At 40.1% G+C, this 27,873-nt stretch overlaps 2 protein-coding genes across 2 annotated transcripts; one reads left to right on the forward strand and one right to left on the reverse strand.

Annotated features, from left to right (window-relative positions):
* Nucleotides 1–1,142: 1,142 nt before the first annotated feature.
* On the forward strand, nucleotides 1,143–16,559 carry LOC132978958 (mucin-5AC-like). Its single transcript, XM_061044357.1, has 16 exons — nucleotides 1,143–1,152; nucleotides 1,350–1,534; nucleotides 2,091–2,262; nucleotides 3,489–3,727; nucleotides 3,860–4,043; nucleotides 5,456–5,666; nucleotides 7,056–7,228; nucleotides 7,320–7,389; nucleotides 8,217–8,338; nucleotides 8,420–8,451; nucleotides 8,535–8,709; nucleotides 9,585–9,680; nucleotides 14,064–14,241; nucleotides 14,737–14,776; nucleotides 14,826–14,995; nucleotides 16,263–16,559. Exons 1-16 carry the CDS (start codon nucleotides 1,143–1,145, stop codon nucleotides 16,465–16,467), a joined length of 2,262 nt encoding a protein of 753 aa, XP_060900340.1. The 3' UTR covers nucleotides 16,468–16,559.
* A 1,720-nt stretch (nucleotides 16,560–18,279) lies between these two features.
* tollip (toll interacting protein) lies at nucleotides 18,280–27,405 on the reverse strand. Its single transcript, XM_061043327.1, has 6 exons — nucleotides 27,238–27,405; nucleotides 24,259–24,408; nucleotides 23,041–23,223; nucleotides 22,804–22,956; nucleotides 21,585–21,669; nucleotides 18,280–20,405 (listed from the first exon to the last, which is right to left on the reverse strand). The coding sequence occupies exons 1-6, from the start codon at nucleotides 27,268–27,270 to the stop codon at nucleotides 20,182–20,184; spliced, it is 828 nt and encodes a 275-aa protein (XP_060899310.1). The 5' UTR covers nucleotides 27,271–27,405; the 3' UTR covers nucleotides 18,280–20,181.
* Nucleotides 27,406–27,873: the final 468 nt, after the last annotated feature.

Below are 27,873 nucleotides of genomic sequence, written 5' to 3' on the forward strand. Positions count from 1 at the left end.
ATCAATTCCAAAAGGAGCAGTGGGAATGTTTAAATAGTCTGATTATATTCAGTTAGAGCCTGATGAGTATGAATCAAATTTGTTTCTTAATTTCATAAAGCTGATTTTCATGTTTAGTTCAAACATGTTATTATTACTTTGGTAAACTTTTTTACACTTTACAGTTGTTGCATTGTTATCATTAATATTGTGTAGAAATGATTTTTTTTACTAGTTTCTGAAGCGATAGTTGTTTGAGGTTGTGCTCATTGTCACTATATAGCTGGTTAGTTCAATCTTCAACAATAAATCATATTCTATATAAGATCATCCTTCTACTGAACCACAAATCACATAAAGGCAGGGTTGGTAATTTTTGAAAACTAGCATGATTTTGAAAGTAGCATTCCCTCAGTGCTGCGTCTGCACCCACCCCCTCCCCTCTGTGCGCCATCATAAGCCACGCCCCCTCACTTACATGCACGAGCGCCGTGCCTCCAGAAGTGTAGCTCAGCTCATCGCTTGCATGGTGTAGAAAACATTATTAACTATTTCACTACTCAAAACGATCAACTCAGAGTATAAACTCTGTCATCAGTGACGCACTCTGAGTGTGGGCTAGTGCACACAAGGGAGAACGAGCAGGAAGACAGGAAGGCGTCTGATTGGTTCATTAGATTGGTACCTCTTGGCAGACATTGGTCAAAGTTTTTACAGGCTTACAACTGATACAGATGACGGATTTTCTTTGTTCCTTTTTCAGAGAACATGAGTTATTAATTTCTGTCAGGACCTAAAGATCATTTCAATGCAAATCTTGAAAAGTGTATCTGGAGAAAATGACCAACCCTACCTTTAATGGTCAAATTTTCTTGAATTTGGAAAAACAATTCATTCTAAAAAGTTGAATTTTTCCTTCTAAGTTGGTGGAGTATTGAGTTAGTTTTTTTCTTAGTAAATGCTCAATCTAAATTATGCTGGTAAATCAATCTAGTTACATTGCACAATAAATTCAGAGTGTATACTTTTTAACCAGATGTATAACATCAATGATTCATTCTTGCAGAGTGCTTTCTTCTTAGGCACTTCAGTATGGATGAGTTCTAACCAACAAGTGTCACAAACAACTTTTTTAAAGTGAATTAGAAGCCATCCATGACAAGATGCTTAAACGTTAGGAACCTTTAAAATACTTACACAGGATTTGAACGACAGATGTTAAAAAATAGACTCCACATAAATCTGACATGCTTTTCTGAGCAATTTTTGTGCAGGGCTAGTCTTTCATCAGTAAACCTCTTAATTGTTGTTTTGATTAATAACTCTGTAGTTTTCTGAACTAAACTTTTATCTGAACTCTGATTTCACAGGGGATTTGTTGTACAATGTGACTGATGGGGGAGGGTGGTGTTATGCTGCATATTGTAATGCATCTTGTCATATTGAGAAACATACTACTCAATGTCCCACAACCATCACCACAACCCCTGGCACCCCTACGACTACAACCATTGCTCCACTCGAGGACTGCATCTATATGAATGAAACAAGATTGGTATGAAATAGATCTGTTTTTATTATTATTAGTGAGTATGTTGACAAAAGTCTCTAATAACTGTATACCAGGCGCTGCTCTGTGTGAAGGAAACAAGTACACTACACACTAACAGATGTTTAGCTGTGATACCAACATTATACGGTAAAGTTTTTTCACAAATCTGTCATATTACTAGGTCTTATTTACATGTGGATCATTACCAGGTGTGGTATTATATATCACATAGGAGACTTTGATGTACACATATAGGAGTAGTTATTTTTGCATGTTGACCAGTAAAATGTACATTATATATATGTATATCACATTTTACATGTTTAGTATGCTATTATTGAACAATTTCAGAAATCAAATACCCGTGTATATTACCAGACCACATATGGCAACATGGTGATATTTAACTTCAGAATACTGTATGGATAATAACACTGCAAAATTGTATGCACAGTGAGGATCGAGCCCGGGATATAGTAAAATAGATGAATTAAAATGTATTGTTTAAGGCAGCACAGTTTTCTCTAATGTAACTTTCTGATCCCCCACACCTATCCAGCATGGAGAGCGCTGGTCTGTTGACAACTGCGTGAACTATACCTGCCATAATGGCACGATAATAAAGACACCATATACCTGTCCACAAGTAGTTCAACCCATATGTGCCAATGGACGTTCGCCTATTAAGAGCTCTGATGAAAGTGAATGCTGCTACCGCTATGATTGTGAATGTAAGTTGTAAATATCACATTTTTATAGTCAACCATTATTTATTTTTCATATAACAAAAGATCTTGTTTTAATGTTCACAGACTGAGGAACACAAAAATGTGTTGTTTGTGATATTTATATTTTTACCCTGGTATAAACATAACACATTAATTATGAGCGAAAGATTTACCTTCGCAGCTCTTACGCAGTGAGTTCCAAGGCTGATTCTTGGAAACAGTGTCGATTCTATGCGTTAGGGCGAATATTCACCGGGGGCCCAGCCAACCAGCATTCATCAACATTATGTTTTCAATAATTTGACACCAACAAAAAAAGCTAAACTTTTTTTGGATTTCAGAGTTTGCGTTAATATTGTTTTCAAAACATAAATATAAAGAAAAATAATAAATAGAACCAAATAAACTTAAATAATCAAATAACTTAAAGTCAAAATAGCTTAGAAAATTGTGCTCTACTAAAAGAGGAGGTTCTCATGAGAAGAATGGAATATAAAGAACATTAAATTATTGTCAATAGCTTCAAACCCCCCTTGAAACAAGGTGTACACCTCAAGTGATTCTAATATAAAACATTTCAACTGAATAATCTTCTCGACTCATCACTGTCTTGCTTCCTTTTTCCCCTTTTCCCTTCTCACTCCCAGGAAAATGAAGATAAAAATTCCTCAGACAAAAAGATAGCGCAGCTTTTGCACACACTAAACTTGTGAGGCAAAAAGACATCTTCTAATTGAGAAAACACACGCAAAGGGTTAAATGCATCCCTAACGGCAAAGCAGGATCGTTCCGCCCCAGTGATAGCTACTTGCGTGTTTTAAATTAGCCGATTTAGAGCCCTTTGGGGAAAAATACCCCCCTTCAATGCAAACAGCCTAATTGCAAAAAACTTCTCATTCACAAATACAACCACGAGAAGTTAGAGTGAAAAGTCTACTAAGAGTTGGTGTTAACTCTTTGCAGTATTTATGGGATTTCATGTGCAGACTTTCCAGTGACCTCTGTATGACCTCAAATTAATACAGTCTGTAAATATTACTATGACTTTTTTTCTGTACAAGTTGCCCTTGCTTGCTAACGACTACTAGCTCCATCTGACCACTCAGGGTGTTCTGAGGTTGAAACTTCTGCTCATGAACAAACATAGTTTCATGGTGGAAGTAATGATGTGATGTTTGTTCCTGTTTTAAAATGACCAATTCCCTCTTTATTTTTATTTTATTTTGCAGGTGCGTGCAGTGTCTGGTTTAAGTTGCACTACAACACATTTGATGGAAAAGATTACACTTTCCATGAGTACTGTGATTTCTACCTGGTGAAAGAGATAATTCCAAAATACAACCTGACTATTATAGTGGATAATCAGGCGTGTGACCCCGCAGACAGCATGTTCTGTCCCCAGGCCGTCGTTGTTCTGTTCCAGTCCTTCAAGATAGTTTTGACTCAGTCGAGGTCTGAGGGTCTTGTGGTAAGAAAGATTTTAAAGCATCAACACAGATGTTGTTGAAATGTCAGAATCTAACTGAAATAGGATGGTTAGTCCTTCAGTCGAAGTGGTGGAGTTGTAAATGTCAGTTTTGTCTGTGTTTTTTCTCTACAGGTATACTCTGGAGGAAAACGCATCTATCCTGCCTTTAGAGATTCCCACATGTCCTTCACTAGAACAAACATGGAGATCACATTGAATATACCAGTGATTGGTCTAACAGTCGTCTATAGAATCCATTCCTTCAGTGTTTACCTTCCTTCGACTCTCTTCGGTGGGAATACCGAGGGACAGTGTGGTGAGTAACCAGGACATGTACAATGCTTTTTGATGAACCTTTTCAGTAATATAAATAAGCCATTCATAGAGTGAAAATAAATGAATGCCACACCCAACCTATTAGATTATTTTGAGTAATGCATCTAATACAAAAAAAGAGCAATAGCATCTCCATAGTGCCACTTCTTATGCTTAGCTGTATATTCTTTATATACCGTTCCTGAAACTTCTTCATTAGTACTAAATTGTTGTTCATTGCATCAACTTTCAGACCACTACAGCCACTAGTGCCTGAGATTGTGCATAAATGTTATAAAATAGTCCAACTTTATTTAACCCTGAAAATCATTTTGATTACCCTCATTAGCAATGATGTTGAGAAACTCAGTTTAAACAACTGCAAATTGAGTGAAGTGGTTTTTGATCATCTTTATGAAATGAGTGTTTACCTAAACAACAGGTTGTATGGAATTCAATGTTTTGCACAAAAACTAAGTGTAGGATACACTAAATACAGTCAATGGACTTGGAGCAAAATACAGTAGGGATACCTGTTTCATTTTGTCTCTGATGAAATTGTATTAACATGACTCAAATATATAAACTTCTGGAAATGTGTGAATGCAGACAGCCGAAGTTTTCACCCTGACTTTGCCCAAAAGATGAGCCACTTCCTGTCCTTCTTTTTTATGTCATGGGTTGCCTCTTGAGACCCCCCCCCCCCCCCATCCATCTGACAGAGTTATAGTTTCTCTCTGTGAGGTGCATGCGTGAAAAAGCACTCAGTCTATAACTTCTCAGGAGTGCATGTGTGAAAACAGTGAGGAATCCCTCACTGATAACTTAAGAGTACCCATTGTAGTTAGAAATATTGTTAGTAAATGATTTTTTCTTTTTTTTCTTTTCTTTGAGTAAAACTTTACTTCCTTAGTGACAATAGGACAAAAGAAGATATCCTGGGTCACATTTCATTATAGTATACTGCCAGAGGTGGAAAGAGTACTAAAAGACTCTACTCCAGTAAAAGTACTATTATTTTGATGACATTTTACTTTAAGTACATTTACAATTACCAGTTTAAAAATGTACTCAAGTAAAAGTAAAAAATGGGCTTGTTTCAAATTGACTTTAAGTAAAAGTTACTTAATTACTTTTTTTTAACAACGGATCTCCCCTCCATTAGGGAGGTATAATGTTTCATTTCAGTTGAGACCATCCCATGAAATCATTTCAAACAATACAACCATTGAAGGTGGCATAAATTGTGGATTCTGTAGACCATCCTTCTTTTCTAATAACTAACTAACAAAACCTACTGAAGTAAAATTAAAATTTGAGATTTTAAAAACTATTTAAAAAGTACAAGTACACAATAAACCTACTAAGTAACGTGAAATGTAATAAAGTAATCTGCTACTTCTCCTTCTCCAGGAACCTGTGACAACTCCAAGGCCAATGACTGCCGTTCCCCAAATGGGATGAGGGGAAGCTGCTCAGGCTGTGCTGGCCATTGGGTTGTCCCAGGAACACCCTGTGAAATCCCCATACCTCCCCCGTTTCCAACACTAACACCAGAGACCACAACAGTCATAACAACACAGCTCCCCTGTAGACCATCCATCTGTGAACTCCTGACCAGCAGGTGAGGGGGGCGGAGACAGCTGCAGTTTTTTATGTGTATATAAAAAGTAGTTTACTAACCTAAAAAATGTAATAATGTAAAATAAACTCCCTGTTTCAACAGAATTAGCCTTGGTCTAAAATGAATATCTGTTCAGTTACAACATTTTTGGTTTCAGAAATATGATCAGTTTTAATGAAAATAAACTCTATAAGCAGAAAATCTCAACCACAATCCTTTAGGATCCTAAAAGTTCATATCACTGTTCACCCATCTAAGTCAAGAGTCTGTCGATTTAAATGCATCAAATAAGTTTTAACAGTATAACAAAGTACTAGAGTAATTTGTGTTGCCTTGAAAGTCTTTGGATAACATCATTAATATAAAAATAATGGTATACAGCAGTGGTATGAAAAAGAACATGATGATGCAAAGTTCAGGACGTCCTTGGATTAGCAAGGCAGTGAAATGCAACCATATAAAGACTACACTGGCAGGATTTTATGCTAATATGACAAGCATTCTTTGTTTTTTCCTCTAACTGATTTTTAATACTTATATGCAGTGGTTACAAAATCAACTTTTCAAATGCATGAAATTCAAATTAAGCAACAATGTCTTCTTTTTTTAAATAAAGAAGATTAATCAAATATATCCTGACAAAATATAAGTAAAGCCCCTCTAAAAAAGACTGAAGTCAAACTCCTTCTGGGTTTGTTGTTCTCAGCTCTGTGTTCATATGTAATGCCTCCTTCAACTTGTTAATTCAGAGGCTCAAACATGTTTAATTTATGTGAACCCCTTCCTGTCCAACCGTTAGCCCTGCCACCATATGGGGGAAGAGAGAAGGCCCCGCCCACTCAGGGAACATATTGTACCATTGTACCTTTAATAGAAGCTTTCTGGCTTTCCATCTCCCTGAAGCAACATGTCAACTCATATGGATACACTTCTTCCCATCATGAGCTTGTAAACCAAAGACTATCAAAATTAAAGTAGTGACTGTGCCATCATCCATTGGTTTGTCTAATTCGGCATTAAGGGTGTGGCCATCTTTTTTCTTCTTCTTTTTTGTATTCTCGCCAATAGTGACCACATTTAAATAAAATATGTCCTCACTACATGCACAAATCCATTAATGGAGTGTGTAGATAATGTCAAACTTGACTGACAGTAGTCTTAATTTAATACTGATGCGTCGATTGTTTCACTATTTACTATACTGTATGACCTGAAAGAAAAAAAACGTTTTCACACCCCAGTGCATTACCAAACCCTACTTACTGTTTAAACATTATACACCGTAGAACTGACTCATAAAGATCAAAACACCAGGAAGGGGCTCCCATTGAGTGTGTGTTTTAATGCTATGATATAACTGTGTTTTGGCTTGTTTGTGCATCCTTCTAGTGTATTTGAGACGTGCCATTTAGCCATATCCCCGGCCCCATTCCTTGCAGCGTGTCTCATTGACATCTGTATTACTGGCAATATCACCTGCAGCAGCCTGGAGACCTATGCTGCTGAGTGTTCTGATAAAGGGATCTGTATTGACTGGAGGAATGCTACCGATGGGCTGTGTGGTGAGATTCATCCTGTAGTGTAAAATACCACAGTTGTTGTGTGAAGTGTTCAAAAATGTGTATATAAATATGCTGAGTTTACATTTTACAGAGCACAAGTGTCCAAGTGACAAAGTGTACAAGGCCTGTGGCCCTTCTGTGGAGCCCACATGCAATCACAGGTAATGTTAAATTGTGTCTTGTGTGATGTTGAAGTTTTCTCAATCAAAAGACTAAAACTGCTCACTGGCCTCCTACAAACCACCCAGACATGTTTTTATCCTTCCAAAATTGAGCTCACAATGCATCAAAATGTGTATTCAACAAAATAAACAAAAAGGCCTATACTTAAATGATTGCTTAGTAAATCTCCAAACTGTTGAATACTGTGGTGAATTTTGAATTGTTACTACGTTGGACACAGTCACTGAAAAGAGTATCTTCAAACAGCAGGTTGTCTATTATGGAGTGATCATTCTTTGTGAAATAAAATATAAAATATTGATCATAAAGGTGACAAGATTCAAACTTTGCATTGGAAATTGAATATTTGACAATCTTTGAAACCTACATTTCAACGGTGGTTATCACAACCCTTGTGGTTGCTTTAGTCTGAAAGGCATCTCAGACTTTCCTGTTTTTCATGGAGCACAGCTTGATCATGTTGGAGGCAAAGTCTGCAATGAAACAACTTATACCTGCAAGGCTATGGTTTAATAATCATTTTCACTTGCACTGACTGACTGCCATGATGCTGAAGTTTATTTTATGCACTATTTTAATTGAATAGATCCCTGTCTCAGTGTATATTATTTAAAATGGTTTCAGCCAACACATTTATGAGACAGCTCCATTACACAGTGCCTGATGCTCTGAGTGGAGCTCATTTGATTTCTTTTCAGTGTGAAGGAAAGATATCTCAGTCTTCCAGTAGTGAAGTTATAGATTTACTGTGCATGCTTTGGTGACACACTACCGGAACAATAACTCATCTCATTTCTGACATCAGATACAACAACATGTACATTGTGGGATCCGCTCCATCTACAAACGACATGAAGGAGGGTTGCTTCTGTCCCGAGGGCACCACTATGTTCAACCAAGTCTATGACACGTGTGTCTCCTCTTGCGGTAAGAAGACACCCATTAGGAAACATGCTTTGAGTGGGTCGCAGAATTTATGCTATTAAATCCTTTCTGTTTACATTTCAGATTGTACTGGACCTGATGGGAAACCAAAAATGGTGAGAACTCAAATATATATTTCATTGTGTAAGACAGTCAAAGCAAAGCGGTGTCTCTAAAGTTTTTGTTGTCTGTTAATTAGCCCGGTGAGACGTGGACAAGTGGCTGTGACATCTGTGTCTGCGACAATGATACCATGAGCGTCCAGTGTGATCCTGCTCCGTGCCCAACAACAATGTCCATCCCCGACTGCAGCCTGGAGCCTGGCGAGAAGCTGGTCACCAGGACAGACGGCTGCTGTTCAAAACATTCATGTGGTCAGTTGTAGTTTTGTAGACGTGTGTTATTATTTCACTGGATCCGTTGTTTGCTCAGCTTTAATACAGTCTGTTACAGGATATTAGCTGGCTCCTGAGCTGCACTGAAATGGAGACAGCAGACTGGATTTGAAAAGTGCTTCCATTAGATCTTTGGTCTGAACATAACGATCAGCATGGGATTTGTAAATTCTACCACTTCTTTGTATTTGCCTATCAGACAACCACAGGTCCTCCTATTCTGTGCTAAAAGTAATGATTTACATACATACTTAATAAGGCATTGCTTCACTTAATAGTTGCTAAAAAAGTTGCACGCTTAGCCTCTTGTCTTTTCATATTGAGACATCGCTATCGTGATATAACCTCAAGTAGCACGTTTTGCTTCAGTGTTGAGATGTTCTAATGGATTTGATTTGGTGGTAAAACAACAGCCCATCTCCAAAATAACTAACCTTCTAACCCTTCATCTTCTCGTATTCAAGCACAAACAGCGGCTCCAGTTAATATTCATGAGCCTGTTGACACTTAATCCCTACCTTTGAATCTGTCCTCTCTTCTGTTGGAACGAGTTGAAGAGCTGAAACAGGGTTTTAAGAGCTTAATTAACCTTTTAGAATCAAGTTTCTAATGCACACAACATTAATTTGGTATCAAAAAGTGATAAAAATGTTGCTGAGGACCTGTACATATGAGATCACTGTTAGAGTTATTCACAGTTAACAGAGATAAGATTTACATCAGGCTTCATGATTAAACAATACCATTTTGTTCATCTCATATCTTGATTGATTGATAACTTGTTAAAAAGAGTTAACATTAAAGTACATTTACAACACAAACTCATAATCCTCCTATCCTCTTACCCTGAACAGAATGCGATGTTGCTCTGTGTCCCGCTCCAATGACCTGCTCACTGGGCTTCCGTCTCACCTACACGAATGGCACCTGCTGCAAATCCTTCCAGTGTGGTATGTGACTTTAAAATAATAATAATAAAAGAATCTGCCAGTATGCAATATATGATGAATGTGCAGATAAATGATGTACTTGTAGTTTTCTGAAATCATTTAACTAACTAACTAAGACTTAGATGGGAGGTAAAAACATAAACATTTTCAGGAGCATGGACAGCTGATTGTTCCAGGGCAGTGTCAGTATAAAACAATCATGATGAGCAGATATCATTATAGCAATTCAAAGCACAAGGAACTTTCATCTTGTGTTACAACCTCTGTGAAGAAATGTTCTTTTAGAGCTGTATATGAAAGTCCATCTTCTTTTGGTCTTGTTTGCTGCTGGAGGTTATGAAGATGAATCTGGCTCCTCAGAGGAAAAACAGGAAGACAAATATTTGATACATTTTAATTTTAATTTGTAATAAGCATGTGTTCATGTTGATCTGATTCAAGCCTTTTTTGTTTTTGTTTTTGCAGAACCACTAGGCGTGTGTGTCTTTGAAGGTACTATGTACTTGGTAAGTGTACAGTTCAAGTCCAGATATTAATAATCCAGTTTATCAAAGTAGACTGTCAAACTAGAGGGGAAGCTGTTATTTACATGAAAAAAGGTACTGGAGACAGTTGTTTGGTAGTGTGCAGGGAGTGTGTATTTCTACTCTCTTTGACATATTTTACATATGAAGTCTTTATTGTTTTGTATATTGACTGATTTATCTTCAACAGTTCAACAGATCTTTGTAATGTAATATATACACAATACTATATTTAAAAAAGAAATTAACAATAATCAATCTGGTTGTTTTTTGTTTAAGCCTGGTGCCAAAATACCAACTACAACACCAGGACAACCATCACAAACAACAACAGCAGGACCTGGACAACCATCAGGAACAACCGGAGGAGGAGCTGGACCATCAGGAACAACTGGAGGAGGAGCTGAACAACCATCAGGAACAACTGGAAGAGGAGCTGGACCATCAGGAACAACTGGAGGAGGAGCTGGACCACCATCAGGAACAACTGGAGGAGGAGCTGAACAACCATCAGGAACAACTGGAAGAGGAGCTGGACCACCATCAGGAACAACTGGAAGAGGAGCTGGACCACCATCAGGAACAACTGGAAGAGGAGCTGGACAACCATCAGGAACAACTGGAGGAGGAGCTGGACAACCATCAGGAACAACTGGAGGAGGAGCTGGACAACCATCAGGAACAACTGGAGGAGGAGCTGGACCACCATCAGGAACAACTAATGGAGGAGCTGGACCCCCATCAGGAACAACTGGAAGAGGAGCTGGACCACCATCAGGAACAACTAATGGAGGACCTGGACCCCCATCAGGAACAACTGGAGGAGGAGCTGGACAACCATCAGGAACAACCGGAGGAGGAGCTGGACAACCATCAGGAACAACCGGAGGAGGAGCTGGACAACCATCAGGAACAACTGGAGGAGGAGCTGGACCACCAACAGGAACAACTGGAGGAGGAGCTGAACAACCATCAGGAACAACTGGAAGAGGAGCTGTACAACCATCAGGAACAACCAGAGGAGGAGCTGGACCACCATCAGGAACAACCGGAGGAGGAGCTGGACAACCATCAGGAACAACCAGAGGAGGAGCTGGACAACCATCAGGAACAACCAGAGGAGGAGCTGGACCACCATCAGGAACAACCGGAGGAGGAGCTGGACAACCATCAGGAACAACCAGAGGAGGAGCTGGACAACCATCAGGAACAACCAGAGGAGGAGCTGGACCACCATCAGGAACAACCGGAGGAGGAGCTGGACAACCATCAGGAACAACCAGAGGAGGAGCTGGACAACCATCAGGAACAACCAGAGGAGGAGCTGGACCACCATCAGGAACAACTAATGGAGGAGCTGGACCCCCATCAGGAACAACCGGAGGAGGAGCTGGACAACCATCACAAACAACAACAGCAGGACCTGGACAACCATCAGGAACAACTGGAGGAGGAGCTGGACCATCAGGAACAACTGGAGGAGGAGCTGGACCACCATCAGGAACAACCGGAGGAGGAGCTGGACAACCATCAGGAACAACCGGAGGAGGAGCTGGACAACCATCAGGAACAACTGGAGGAGGAGCTGGACAACCATCAGGAACAACCGGAGGAGGAGCTGGACCACCATCAGGAACAACTAATGGAGGAGCTGGACCCCCATCAGGAACAACTGGAAGAGGAGCTGGACCACCATCAGGAACAACTAATGGAGGACCTGGACCCCCATCAGGAACAACTGGAGGAGGAGCTGGACAACCATCAGGAACAACCGGAGGAGGAGCTGGACAACCATCAGGAACAACCGGAGGAGGAGCTGGACAACCATCAGGAACAACTGGAGGAGGAGCTGGACCACCAACAGGAACAACTGGAGGAGGAGCTGAACAACCATCAGGAACAACTGGAAGAGGAGCTGTACAACCATCAGGAACAACCAGAGGAGGAGCTGGACCACCATCAGGAACAACCGGAGGAGGAGCTGGACAACCATCAGGAACAACCAGAGGAGGAGCTGGACAACCATCAGGAACAACCAGAGGAGGAGCTGGACCACCATCAGGAACAACCGGAGGAGGAGCTGGACAACCATCAGGAACAACCAGAGGAGGAGCTGGACAACCATCAGGAACAACCAGAGGAGGAGCTGGACAACCATCAGGAACAACCGGAGGAGGAGCTGGACAACCATCACAAACAACAACAGCAGGACCTGGACAACCATCAGGAACAACTGGAGGAGGAGCTGGACCATCAGGAACAACTGGAGGAGGAGCTGGACCACCATCAGGAACAACCGGAGGAGGAGCTGGACCATCAGGAACAACTGGAGGAGGAGCTGGACAACCATCAGGAACAACTGGAGGAGGAGCTGAACAACCATCAGGAACAACTGGAGGAGGAGCTGGACAACCATCAGGAACAACTGGAAGAGGAGCTGGACAACCATCAGGAACAACTGGAGGAGGAGCTGGACCACCATCAGGAACAACTGGAGGAGGAGCTGGACCACCATCAGGAACAACTGGAAGAGGAGCTGGACAACCATCAGGAACAACTAATGGAGGAGCTGGACCACCATCAGGAACAACTGGAGGAGGAGCTGGACCACCATCAGGAACAACTGGAAGAGGAGCTGGACCACCATCAGGAACAACAACAGCAGGACCTGGACCCCCATCAGGAACAACTGGAGGAGGAGCTGGACCACCATCAGGAACAACTGGAGGAGGAACTGGACAACCATCAGGAACAACCGGAGGAGGAGCTGGACAACCATCAGGAACAACTGGAGGAGGAGCTGGACAACCATCAGGAACAACTGGAGGAGGAGCTGAACAACCATCAGGAACAACTGGAAGAGGAGCTGGACAACCATCAGGAACAACCGGAGGAGGAGCTGGACCACCATCAGGAACAACTGGAGGAGGAGCTGGACAACCATCAGGAACAACCAGAGGAGGAGCTGGACAACCATCAGGAACAACCGGAGGAGGAGCTGGACAACCATCAGGAACAACTGGAGGAGGAGCTGGACAACCATCAGGAACAACCAGAGGAGGAGCTGGACAACCATCAGGAACAACCAGAGGAGGAGCTGGACAACCATCAGGAACAACCGGAGGAGGAGCTGGACCACCATCAGGAACAACTGGAGGAGGAGCTGGACAACCATCAGGAACAACCGGAGGAGGAGCTGGACAACCATCAGGAACAACTGGAGGAGGAGCTGGACAACCATCAGGAACAACCGGAGGAGGAGCTGGACAACCATCAGGAACAACAGGAGGAGGAGCTGGACCACCATCAGGAACAACTAATGGAGGAGCTGGACCACCATCAGGAACAACCGGAGGGGGAGCTGGAGAGTCTTTTGTACCCGGGCCCTGCCAGGAGTGTTACTGTGGCCCAGAAATGGATCCAGTCACCAAGATGAACACAATTGAATGCAAACCCATTGTTTGCAACACAAACTGCTCTGACGTAAGTTCATAAATCGGTTTTACAAACAACAGTTCAGGAGTTATTTAGGAGCAACTATGAGTGAGGAAGGGACAGAAAACTTTGATCTAAGTAAGGAGGTGTCTGATTGGATAAAAACAATAATTAAAAAGGGCACTTGAAGCAGCACAAATGATGGAGAGACTTACTATGAAACTAAGATAAACAAATGGGAAGAAAACATATAGTGTTAAAAAAACAATAATTACAATGGTAAGGAAATATATAACTTTGTGATTCTGACGTTTACTGTTTCTTATGTTTCAATGTTGGAACATAAATCCACACCAGTTAACAGAACTGAAGATTACAACGCTTGTCTCTAATGTTTTTAAAATGTATTATTAAGGATAACCTTCATTGCAAAAAAACGAGAAACAGTCTGTTTTTTCTTCTCCATCTCCCTCACTTCATCTCCAGGGTTTTGAATACCAGGAAGTACCTGAAAAGTGTTGCGGCGAGTGTGTCCAGAAGAGCTGTTTCCTCATCGCACCTGACAACACAACACATATCATTGAGGTCAGTTGTGCCAAATTGTAAGCCTTTTCACACGTCTTCTAAAGATAAGTCATAATTATGTAGCTATAATTATTACCTTAATTGAATACATGAAAGTTTTGAATGAAATGACAAAAATATGATGAATTAAACAACATGCCAGAAGCTATTCATATCTCCTTTCTCACATTTGATTGTTTTGGGAATCAGTCGAATTTCTTTTCTTGTAGTTATTTAGCCCAAGTTGGATAGACATATGAGCAGAAAACTTTAAAGATGATCAATTATTGAGCTAACTTTTTTTCTTCTCTTTCTGACTATACAGGTCAATGAAATGTTTACACCTCCTGATAATAAGTGTGCGCAGTACTCCTGTGAGAATATCAACGGGCAGCTTGTGACAAAGGAGACCAAGGCTGTGTGTGCCCCCTTTAATCCCTTGGACTGTGAACCTGTAAGTTAATCAAACCCTCTGCACTGTCTCACCAAATAATGTACACATCTCACACATAACACGTGGTTTCCTCTTCCAGGGTACAGAGACGACAGACGCTAGTGGATGCTGCAGAATCTGTAAGTTAGAAAGTTTAATATAAATATTGAGACTCAACTAACTCTGTAGACAAGGTTGTTTGTTGTTAGTAGAAAGTGTAAGTTGTTTTGTCTTACAGGTACATTGAGAAGCGTCTGTGAAGTCCTGAGTAAGCAGGAAGTCATCAAGGTGAAGGACTGTAAGAGCCCAGGGCCGGTCAACATGACATACTGTGCTGGACACTGTGGAAGCATGTCCATGTAAGTCAATTCATTCCCAAATAATGAACTTTAATTTGATCGATGAAACAACTTGAAACTAGCTTTGATTTATTAGTCAGCTTAAGAAATCCATTTTCAAAAAAATATTTATTGGTAAAATTGTGTTCCTGCCTCTTCATTAAGCAACATTTCAGGTTATATTTTTCAGATTACCCAATCAGGAAGCAGATATATGTTTAGGGTTACTTTGGGCATGAATGGATTTCTTTAATTTCTGCAACAAAATGTTTTTTCATATATAAACATCACAGAGAGTAGAACTTGTTAAAATAACCTATAATTTATTCAACAAATTGAATGAGTAGCAATGGTTAGAAAAGGTGAACAAAATAAGAAATTAGTGACTTGAGCTAGGCAACTGAACCGAATGGTCAACCATGTTTTCTGAGGAATCGTAGAGATATATTTTAAATATATTTATTTCCTTCAACTAAATTATGATTGTTAGAGGGTCTATAAATGTTTTTAACCCAGACGTTTGCTCTTGTTCTGTGAGATTTCTGAGGAGCTGTGCTGAGTCACTACCGGTATTTTCCACAGTTTTAAGACAATGATAATTATGGACATAATCAGGGTTACATACACTATTCAATGAGGTGAATGAGCATAAACAGCCAAAGATAGGTTTTCAGAGTTTTAAATATAGCCATATGGCGGCGGAAAAAAGGTCAACCGCGTGGTTACAATGCAAGTCAAAGGGTTAAGACAAACAGTGCCTGCAGAGAACATTTCCAATACAACACATTACAGCTGGATTTAAGCTGTAACTTTACACTTTATAACCTGGTCCACACCAAGTCATGTTCAGTGTCGGTTACCATGGTGATCTACACAGTTTAAAACTGAAACTCTAATTTTCGGCTCAACAGACCAGGATGACCCTTCCATCTCGCTTCTTGGTACACCGCTCAGATCAGTGGTTTTCAGTTATGACAATTTACAGTAGATCACAAACAGTTTCTGCACCACAATGATGAAAAGCTTTAAAACAATGACTGATTGACAAACCCTCCCTCAAACTTTATTTTGGTCTTTATTCATATATGCACTCAGTAGTTTAATATTAACGTAATATTCACCCAGGGGTTTTTGTAAAGACACTTCAGAAATTGACTGGAAATATTGTCCTGCTGTGTATCAAATAAAATGCTCAGTGGATTAAGGATGTGACAGGAGAGCTGTTGTAATTAGTGAAGAAAATTAAGAGCTGTTGTGTGTGTGTGTGTGTGTGTGTGTGTCTGTGCAGGTATTCTGCTGCCGCTAACAGGATGATGCACCAGTGCGAGTGTTGCCAAGAAGCCAGGACGAGTGAGGCTCAAGCAGAACTCAAGTGTGCAGATGGCACGACGATCCAGCATCGCTTCACCAAAGTGGAGAGCTGTCTGTGCAACAGAGCAGAGTGTGTGGGGGGGACAACAAATGTTCCAGCGAGGCGCCGCAGGAGACGCTGATCAGTCTGAACCCCTTCAGACACCATTCAAGACAGAACGTCAGAGCTTCTTATACTTCTATATTTCATGATCTCTTTATTTGCAGTGAGTGTCACAACATGCTACTGTAATGCAAACTTCTTTCCTTCAAATCAAATAAAAATAAAGTTAGATATCTGCAGCAGAACTACTGGTGTGGACATGCTTATTGATCGCCTAAAATAATGGACATTGTCTTAAAAACTAAAGAACCAATTGTCTTGTATTGTTTCTGTATGTTTGTTTGTCGTTGTTTTGTTTTTTGGCTTCCAGCTTTGAAATTCCTTTTTTTTAAAGTTACAATAAATAACTTTAAAAGTTAAAAAAACTGAGAATCACCTTGAAGACCTTGACCTACATGCCTTGGGCTGGATTCATGAGAGTTGCTCCTTGTGAAATCTGAGAACATTCTTCAGAATCAGGACGTTTTCATAGACGAGATCCTGATTAAGATGAAAGTTATTCACAAATCATCTGAGCCCATAAGAGAGGTCTAAAGGTGAAAAACTGTGGGGCGTAGTGAAGAGGACTTTTAAGAGTTTCTCAAGCAGAGGAGGAAAAAATCACTGAATGACAATGAGTTCATTAAACACTACAGATTGGATAATGAAGGATCACGTTTGTGGTAGATCTTGTTAGAGACAACCCACATAACACAATATCACCGGAATAAATGAAGATGAAGCAAAAGAAGAAGACAAAACATGAAGATATTTGGCAGCATCAGTGACTGTCAATCATATTGATATCAATTATATTAAGTATTACATTTAAATAACTCCCAGCCTGTGAAGAGGATACTGCACACGAGTGCACGCTTTATCAAACATTTAAAATGATTCATTACAAGGTCAATTAATGAAGTTATGAAACAATTCTACGATAAGGCAGATTGATTTCATTATCACTGAGAGAGCATTTTTTTTTTTTTTATCAACCAATCAAAGCTTTGGAAAAATATGTCATACCTATGAAGCAAACGGGGGCAGCCATGCCGACTCACTAAGTCGCTGAGAATGTTCTTAAATCACTCCTAAACTAGGACTCCTTGTTTTTTTTTAAGCTAAATTAGCTCTCAGAGAGAGAGAAAGAGAGAGAGAGAGAGAGAGAGAGAGAGAGAGAGAGAGGCTTCTCACAATGTTTGTGGATTTAGCTCCTGGACATTTATTCAAATGCAGCTCTTAAAATGGCATAAAGAATCACAAGAGAGAATATTTAAATAACTTAGATCAAATAATTTCAACAAAGTACGTTTTGAAGTTTAAGTCACAACATACAGTGCTTCTTAGATGAAACCTTTGGCAGACAGATTTACAACAAAAACGTCCTGTTCATTTACAGACGCCAAGGGAAAACTTTAAGCACAACAAAAACTCAAGCTAAACATGTTAGAGCTCTGCTTCAATCAGCACGCCTGGTCCACACTGCAATACCTGACCAGTGCTGTTGATGGTGCTAGAGTAGAGAAACGCTGTCATCAAAATCTCACAAAGCACATCTCTGGGGGCCATGAACATCCAAAGCACGTCTCACAGAAGAGGTCAGACATCTGTGCAGGAGCAGAAACTCCAGATGTGTCAGCTGTATTCTTTGCAACTTCAACCAACTGTTTCAGGTTTGCAGACAGTGACTCCACAGATGTTACTGAAAATCACAAATTTCACATCCCAATTTCATTAGTGAAACATTGGTTTACCTTAAAACTTTGCAGTGATATTTTACATCTCTGAATATTGACTCTTTATGTTGTTGGGGGGATACTTATTCCAAGCCTGATTGCCTCAAGTGTTGCTCTGTCAAATTAAATCATTCTAAATTATTTAGTGCATCCATTTAAATTGATCTGATGTAAGATCACAAAACATTGTGCAGCTGGTGAGCAGCTCACTGCAGGAACTCCACATATTATTAAAAACAACATCCAGGTGAAAAGAACATGGAATGAACATGACTCATCCAGTGACAATCAAATCCTGACTTTAGGTAAGGTTGCTATGGAAACAGTGAAGGATCATGTGGAATCCTATATGATTTGGTCAGGTAACATTTACAGAACCCAGAAGTGACACTCTTGCAAACTCAATATGTTGCTGATAACAATGTTAGTGATTTTGCCAAGACAAAAGAATTTTTCACAAACATCTGCAATATTTTTTAGCCTAGGCCCCGTTTACACCTGTTCATCATAAGACAGATTTAAGGAGGAGTTTAAACACACCCAAGACACATTAAGGGCACATTGAAAGAATGCAACATGTTTACATACATTTTGTCCAGAGCCGCATTATAAGACTGCTTAGTCCCCGTAACCATGACAACCATTGTCAGTGAATGAACCATTGTCGTCTATTTCTGGCTGGTTCAGACCAAAGGGAAGCAAATTTGGAATCATTTGTGAATATTTGATTGTTTCAACACAACCCCACTCTATATATTTAACCAAACAATGTGTGTTCTGCCCTAGAGTTTCCCTCCTCCTGTGTCTGGATGCACTTTCCTGCTGCTTCCAGCTACTTGGGGCCGACCCGTTTCCAGTTTCCTGTTAGTCAGGATCAGTACCAAGATTTCTCTGAGAGACACCAACTACCAGCGTTCTGTTTTTCCTGTAGACGGCCCGTCTATTTGTTTCCACTGAGTGACAGTTTCAATGTATCAACAAGTCTCAGGTCGGCTGAAATGAACCCAAAATAATGTGATTTCATTACAATTAACAGGTTAAAAGAATGCCAACATAACTACATCATGACGCAGATTTCTAAAGAAAGAAATTCCAGCTTTTTAGTTCTGCCTGCAAATGAGAGGAGCAAACAACCTTTAGGATGTTTTTCTGTTTTTGATTGGAGTTTTGATTGACAATTTCTAAAGCTGTCATGTAGGATGTCAGGGAAAACGTCCGAGCTTATAGTCTTTGAAGATACAGCTTAGCTAACACTAATTTCAAGATTGAGTTGAAAAAAAAAACAAAGTGTTAAGTGTACATGAACGACAGAAACTATGCAAATCTGCATAATACATAGAATGAATTCACTTTTGGTCTGAACACACCTTTAACGTTGAATTATTCCTTATGTTACTCTTGGCATGTGGTTGTTTCTTTTAAATAATATATTATCTGCTCAATGAAACATATTAAGCATGACCAGTGAGGATACAGTTGTTTCATGGTTTAAATGCAGATCTATCAACCTCTCAGCCAACAGAGACTGCAGTGTCATCTGTACACTTCACTTATAACCCACTCAACTATAAAGAAACATTAGACACCATGAACAAACAGATTTTTGTATCCATATTCACTGTCTACTGTGACTCTGCATCATATATTCTCCAATGAATTGATGTCATTTTAAATTGTATATATCATGAAAATGATATGTGGTACGTGTGGGGAAGGTGGAGAATGATTCTAACACATTTGGACCTCTGTACTAATAAGGCCAGCAGGACACATGTTACTGCCAGGTGGAAACAGGGCCTTGGATAACAGCCTCTAAACACCAAGAGTGAACACATTTGTTGCTTTCAGGGTCCAGTGTCAGTCTGACAAACAGCTGTGTGTCATCTGAGACAACCAAGCTCCATACGTGCATTTGTTTGTGTGTGTGTGTGTGTGTGTGTGTGTGTGTGTGTGTGTGTGTGTGTGTGTGCATGTGCATGAGTCACTAAGTGTGTCTGCTACAAGCTTGTGTTCTGCGTTTAGAGCTCCTCAGCCATCTGCAGCAGAGAGTTGATGGCAGCGTCCTTGTTGCCCTGCTGTGCGTCCAGCACAGTGCGGACCACCTCCTTATCGAGGTTTGGGAACATGTCCTGAAGGGCCTTCAGGTCCTCCTCGCTGCACACTGGTCCCTGGACTCCAACAGCTGGCATGGCTGCTGGCATTCCCATGGGTACCATACCCTGGTTGTAGACTGCAGGCACTCCTAGCGACACATAAGTTCAGCTTTTATTGTAGCGGATAAAAGATTTATAAATAAACATGAAAAACACATCACTGTGATAGTATTCTTATATATGTTTTATACATGTGGCAGCCTGTTTTCACTGCAAACGTGTAGAGAGGACAGGGTAAAAGGATGCTTCTACCTTTAATAAACCCTTCAGCACCAGTGTCAGTCTCTTACCACTGAATGAACCTTAAAAACCACTGGGATTATTGGAGTACATGGGTGTTATTTCCTAATTTTTGTCATTTTCTTTCATCCGTTAACCTGCTCTGTATTTCATTTTCTTATTTTTCTTTCTCTACCCCTCCAAGGTGAAAGCTTCCTGTGTTCTTTTGTAAATAAGTTCAATTTAATTAATGCCATGCTACTTGAATATGAAAAAATCTTTGGAAGAGCTAAATTGTTAAATATACTGCGAGCATCGTACCCCCCTCTTTCTGCAAAGAAAGTGCTCCAATGTTTGAAAGTTTGAGGGAGGAGTCTTGCAATTATTTTTGCTATTATGTGTAATTACTAATGTGTGAAGAATGCTTTTCCTATATACATTTTTTTTTTTTTTTTTAAACCACTGGGAGTTAGGGGTGTGAATCTTTCCTTTCCCTTTTGGTACAATCAGATCGGATGCAAACTGATTAAGGAATCTCAATGTCTTTTTTTACCTTATGGAGCTGAGAAAAATTCAGAAAACAAATGTATTATTTTCAAAATAAGGATCACTTCCTTTAACCTTACCTAGCACAGGGTCTCTTGTATGTGTGTGTTTTTTTCTTTGTTGTTGTCGTTTTTTTTGTTGTTTTTATGCTATTTCTTTCTTCTGTACCAAAAATTGAAATACAAAAATAAGTTGAAAAAAATTAAAATAAGGAGCACTTCCTCCACACATTTCAAATAAAATTGTTGAACTTTCCTGCTTCAGCATCTCAACCATAATCAGAAGGCACAGGGGAGACTGAGAATGTCAGAATCTTCATGTAAACAGCACAAGTGGCTTTTTTAAAGAACAGATTTCTTCCTCTTGGTTAACGAGGCTCAAAGTATTCAACTTGCAATCTGCATTATCACACTGATATTTTTAATATATTTCATTATTTCTTCTTATAGAAGGTTGTGCCCTCTCAGTGTGTGTGTGAGTGAGTGAGTGTGTGTGTGTCTCACCTGCAATGGGCACATATCCTACTCCTTGCTGGTACACAGAGGGCATCAGGACAACAGGCTGAGTCATCATTCCTGCTGGTAAGGACTGACAAAGACACAGATTCAAGATTAAGAGCTTAACTCTTAGTCAATGATTCCTTGCTCCTCGTTTGAACCAGTGGTCAGCCCGGTCCACCATCCAGAAATTCCCAAAGCTTGTCATCAGAAACAGCCATTGACTCATGTGATACTACAGGTACTTTTGCCCAGTGAAGACACCCCTCATCCCAACTCACTGAACAGCGTCATCCTAATAAGAAAGAATGTCCTTCTGTCCTCTCATAATTCATGATATCTCATATCTCAAAAAATAACTTTAGTATGTGTTCACATTAGTCAGTAAATGTGATCGGACTTTCAATAATAAACAAAAAACAGGAAGAGCAGATGAGGTATTAAGACTTTCATGAAATCTACCCCTGAAATCTACCATCTGTTCATGAACACTACCCCCATGGCCTGCTTCACTATTATCATTGTATTATTATTATTATTATTATTATTATTATTATTACTTAGCATCCATATATATATATATATACTGTACATTCTATATATTTTATTATATTATTATACTAGTCTGTATTATATAACACTTCATTATACTACACTATATTGTTCATACTGCACTATATTATACTACATTATATTATATAACTGCACTCTGCATCTTGCTGCTATTTATCACACAGAGTCACTTTAATCACAGTCACTTTATCTTGTCATTCTCTAAATACTGTCTCAATTCTCAATTCCCCCCTGCTAACTTCATTCATTCATTCATTCATTCATTTTGTACTTGTATATACCACTTGTTTTTTTTTTTTTGTTTTTTTTTTTTTTATATTTTATTCTTATTTTTATTTTTATTTTTATTTTATTTTTATTTATTCTGCTTAATGTGTATTTTGTATTTTCGAGCTTCTTGTCTGTGCTGCTGTAACGCCCGAATTTCCCCTCTGGGGATCAATAAAGTATTATCCTATCCTATCCTATCCTATCCTTGTAATAATAAACGTCACTTGACTTCCACTCAACATCTCCACATCCAGCTGAGGTGTCTGCTGTTAAACAGATTTTTTCTTTTCCTTCTTCCCCCAAAAATATAATGTGTGGAGCATCTCTTCAATAGTCTTCAGACAGTACATGCTGCTTTTGGAGGTGTCTGCAGTTTACTCACAGCAAAAGACATGACCAGGTTGATCATGCCCTCCTTGTCGTCCCCCTGCCGGCCGCTGAGGCTGAACCACTCATCCACGACGCTTCCATCTCTCAGGCCCTCTGGGATGGTGACATGAGTCCATGCTATCCTGTCGTCCATGGAGAACGCTCTCTGGAAACACAAACAGACTGCAGATTAAAGCTTGAACTGCATATCCCAGAAGGAGCTGCAGCAGTCCACTTGACTCCTCCTCACCTCATCAAAGATCTCCAGGTAGAAGGAGTCCACCCCTGGAGGCACAGTGCACTGGATCACCTTGTTCCATCGCGGGTTCTTGGCACCATTGTGAGCAGTTGGTGTCTCGTAGACTGCATAGCCGAGTCGGACTCTACAGTACGGGTCCATCCGGGTCATACCGTAGTTTTTAGCCAGCTTGGCCTGTTTAGAAAAACTTATGTTAGGCAATAAAGATCTGCTTTTTGAAGTTCATTTCAGTAGATTTAGTTTCGATAGATAGATACTTTATTTGTTGAGCACTTTAAAACAACCACAGTTAACCAAAGTGCTGTACAGAAGAACAAATGAAATACATACCAGCTCACGAGATAAAAGTAAAATGTGAAATACAGAATCAAGTTAAAAGACATAAAACATAAGTCAAATGAATAGGCACGCAAAAAAGAAAACAAATAAATAAATAAGTTGACGTCTTACTGTGTGTCAAAGATTAGGGAAAAGAGATGGGTCTTAAGAAGAGATTTAAAAACAGGCAGAGAAGAGGCCTGTGTAACATGCTGAGGCAGATCGTTCCATAGTTTTTAACTTATTCTTTTATTCTTCTTTTCTTTAAAGTTTGTTGTGATTATTTTAAAGTGATTCACTTTTTCTATTCTTGCTCCTTACAATAGAGTGGTAGTCTATAATTTGACCCTTAGAACAGCTCTGCTCGGGTGCACACAGCGTTAATCTGAATGTTACCACTAGGTCACTCTGTGATCATAACTGATTATTTGAATGTAGATGTGTTAAGGTCCAGACTCTTAGCAAACACACAAGCAGACTGGAGACTGAGTTACAACACCTTCTTGTTTCTGAAGTAACACCAGGTTTCAAAACACTGCTAAGCCTGATTTTAGCACACTGCCCAGTCAAAGAAAAACTCTCCATTTGAACAACTTTCCCTTGTGACATTCTTTTCTAAACACAAACAGTTCAAGGTAGACTGGCTAAAGCAAAAAAATACATGCAATTTGAAAAAATGTAAGTATCCAAAAGGCTGTAGCTCGTAATAAGTCAGCATGCATTACTTTATACATGCTGACCTGGAAGTTTTCATTAATGATGCCCCCTATAAAATTCAAATTACTTTGGTCTGGAAGATCCAATAGGGTTCTTCCCGTGCTCATAACATAGGCCCCGCCTATAGTAGATGTCATTAAATGAGACTTTACAGCTAAGCAAATATGTGTTTACCTGGACCACAGTGATGCTGAGTCGCCCCACCGTGCCCATAGAGCCTCCATACTGCAGCTGCCGGGCTGCCTGAGCGTCCATCTGGACCTGCTGCTGCTGCTGGGTCGGAGTGATCCGCAGGAAGTCCTGGGGAAGCTCACCAATATACACCTGAATACACAAACATACATTCAAAAGATAAAGACTGACAATTTAAGGATGGAGCAGACAACTAAGCAGCAGAAAACTCATTGACATACATTGATGGAGACACATATTGTAATCAAAAATAATACAGCTCAGTGCGTAATTCAAAGAAAAATAACAATCCACGACAAAAAGTACTCTTTTTAATATATTTTCAAATACCAATGGATAACATAATTTTACTTTTGTCTACATGTGCTCAGTTCATACATTTAGTAAATGATTTATTATTGGTATATAAATAAGGGATTAATGTAGCCTGATAAGATAATAAACAGATGGTAAATGGACTTGATATATAGCACTTTTCTAGTCTACAGACTACTCAAAGCTTTTACACCGCATGTCACACATACACACTCACTCACACACACGTAGTGAGACCATCAGAAGTAACTAATCCCATTGACACGCATTCATACCAACGACGAAGCAGTGGGAGCAATTCAGGATTAAGTGTCTTTCCCACGGACACATTGGACATGTTGCTGCAGGAGCTGGGGATCAAACCCTCGACCTTGCAGAGAGACGACGACTCTACCAACTGAGCCACTTGAGTGAAATACTTTGAGACCATCATGAAAGTGAGGAAGATTTTTGAAAATCCTTCATGTACATTGAAAGTGCTTTTAGAGAAATCTACTCAACAGGCAAAGTGATGATACTGCCAACAGTTTCCTTCTGTTGCATCTAATGTACAGGTGATCAACAGCATCAAGGCCATAGATGCTCTGAATGATCTTGTCCACACCTGCTCTCAGACTAACCGCTTTTCAATAAAAACTCTTGAATATTGGATGTTTAGTAAACAAGAACGGATAGTGCACAGGCTAATGCTCACAGACACAGTATAAAACAGACGCATTCAGTCTGAGGCATGTGCTTAATATTAATATTTACTGTCTATGGCTTAAAATACACAGCTTGAAAATACAGCTGTGTTAACTTGTGACACAATTGGTACCTGCTCATGTTTGATTAAATGCATCAGTGTACTGTACGTTTGGTCAATGTGTTGTTAAAGTTTTCATGATCTTGGAGATCAATAGTGTAGAAACATATGTTTGTTAACAAGTCACCACCATTGGCAACGTTTTAAACAGGCATCAGCAAAGTCACCTATTCCTTCTTTACTAAAATTCATCTCTTTACAGTGAGCTTGGTGACTCAGCAGACTGTAACAATAATGTCTCTGAGGGCACTGATTAATTCTTAGGAAACAGGAAGCGAGCGGTGAAGTAGGAAATGTAAAGACATTTTGATGACACATGCAGAACTCAAAAGCCGTGCCTGCCAAACATCTGCCAAACATCACACTCACTCAAGAAACTCCAATACATTCAGAACTCTGCAGCCCGTCTCCTCACACACTCCCGCACCAGAGACCACATCACCCCGTTCTTCATGACCTCCACTGGCTCCCCATCCCCTAGACCACATCACCCTGTTCTTCATGACCTCCACTGACTCCCCATCCCCTAGACCACATCACCCTGTTCTTCATGACCTCCACTGACTCCCCATCCCCTAGACCACATCACCCTGTTCTTCATGACCTCCACTGACTCCCCATCCCCTAGACCACATCACCCTGTTCTTCATGACCTCCACTGACTCCCCATCCCCCAGCGTATCCACTTCAAACTCCTCATCATCACCTTCAAAGCCCTTCACAACCTGGCTCCCCCCTACCTGTCTCACCTCCTCCACCGACACACTCCCACCTGCACTCTCAGGTCTGCAGATGCAAACCTCCTGTCCCCCCCCCTGCAGGACAAACCTTCGGTCCTGGGGGGACAGGGCTTTCTCCATTGCCTCTCCCACCCTCTGGAACTCTCTCCCTAAAAACATCAGAGACTCCCCCCACACTCACTTCCTACAAGAAATCCCTCAAAACTCACCTCTTCATCACTGCCTACAACCACTAACTCCCCCCCCCCCACATTACTTCTTCATTGTACTGTCCTCATCGTTTTTTGTTTTGTTTTATGGTTTTAGATTTTGTCAAAGTGTCTTTGAGTTCTTAGAAAAGCGCTATAAAAAACAATGTATTATTATTATTATTATTATTATTATTATCATCTGCCAGCTAGAGAATCACAGGTGACTTCAACAGCGGGTTCGACTCCCGGTGTTACGGGTTAAAGAGTGACCAGATTAACTGGTGTCTTTCAGCCGGAACGCGTCAATTGTTGCCGTTTAAAAAAAATGTTGAAAGTGGTCCTAACGAATGAGCCTTTTGTTTATCTTTTATTAAAATGTCAAATATTCTCACCAGATATGTCTGTAATGAGAAACTACACAAAAGAGCCTTCGTTAAGAAACCCACTTCCTCATACGACTGAAACATACTTTGAACAGTAACATCGTTAAATATCCACTTGGTGCAGGTCACTCTTTTCCCATTTCCTGTCTTCTGAAACCTCCCATAGAAAGAAAACGACAAATGCCCAAAATACAAATGTAAAAGGTGTTTAAAGTGGCAGTATTTGAATCATCCTACACACCCAAGTGTTATCTTTAGTATAGTTATTTCTAAGCTAACTGTTTACATGTCTGTTTAAGACATGAACTGCTGCAGCGGGTCATTAATCCCGGAGGTTTCCCCCTTATATAACGTTAACACAACTTAAATCTCTCTATGGTAATGTCGGTGTCCCTGTGTGTGTTATATATTGATGTTTAACGCACAGAGTGTGTGAACTGTCAGAGATGTTTATAAAGTTGAGCTAGTTCCGCAGTGCTGTCTCCCTGTGATCGTCATGACAACAGTAAGTTCAACCCGTAGTGTACCTGTCCCCGCTGAGTGCTGATGGTGGTCGTCATCTTGTCTCGTCAATTTGTGTTGGATTAAATTCTTGCAAGTCCTCTCGAGTTACAGATGTTTCTGGAAAAAATCGAGTAGCCCTGAGAGCCTCTGCTTGGATTACCGTCGACCTGGAAATGTTTCCTCCTTCCTCTTCTTCGTCTGAATCATATAGGGCCTGAAACGGGTTTCAATCGGTCTAAATCCGAGGGCTCCCCCTGCCGGTCAGGACTGGCATGACTAATCAAACTAAATCTTATTCTCACTGAAGACGCAGGTACGCCTTCACCGCAGATTAACAACATTTACAGAAAGATACTCTTACCTTCAAAAAAAGTATTAACCTCAAAACCAATATGATTTTCATCATCATCTTAAAACATCGGTAACACTTTATAATAACCATCATCTATAAAGGGTAAATATTTTTGAAAATTCAGCATATATCCACAAAACACAGGACCCTGTTTAAGATGAAAATGTTTCCCCGTAGTGAGTTAATATTGTGACACTGTCATAGACATGCGATGGACTTTTTTTACATGATGGTTGTTGTCTTACATTATGACTTGTGACATTTTGATGTAAATCTGACTTTCTATCTCAATTACTTTTTTTATCAC

Source organism: Labrus mixtus, chromosome 1, assembly GCF_963584025.1.
Source record: "Labrus mixtus chromosome 1, fLabMix1.1, whole genome shotgun sequence".
Lineage (NCBI taxonomy): Eukaryota > Metazoa > Chordata > Actinopteri > Labriformes > Labridae > Labrus > Labrus mixtus.

What these genes read in the sequence shown, in the direction of transcription:
- tollip (XM_061043327.1), bottom strand. Translation starts at nt 27,270, where the DNA reads ATGACGACCACCATCAGCACTCAGCGGGGACAG. An exon ending in ACCTGGAGATCTTTGATGAG is followed by an intron (nt 22,957 to 23,040) that starts GTGAGGAGGAGT and finishes TTGTGTTTCCAG; the next exon opens with AGAGCGTTCTCCATGGACGA. An exon ending in AGGATATGTGCCCATTGCAG is followed by an intron (nt 20,406 to 21,584) that starts GTGAGACACACA and finishes ATGTGTCGCTAG; the next exon opens with GAGTGCCTGCAGTCTACAAC.
- LOC132978958 (XM_061044357.1), top strand. An exon ending in TGCTACCGATGGGCTGTGTG is followed by an intron (nt 7,229 to 7,319) that starts GTGAGATTCATC and finishes TACATTTTACAG; the next exon opens with AGCACAAGTGTCCAAGTGAC. An exon ending in GAGGTCAGTTGTGCCAAATT is followed by an intron (nt 14,242 to 14,736) that starts GTAAGCCTTTTC and finishes TTCCTCTTCCAG; the next exon opens with GGTACAGAGACGACAGACGC.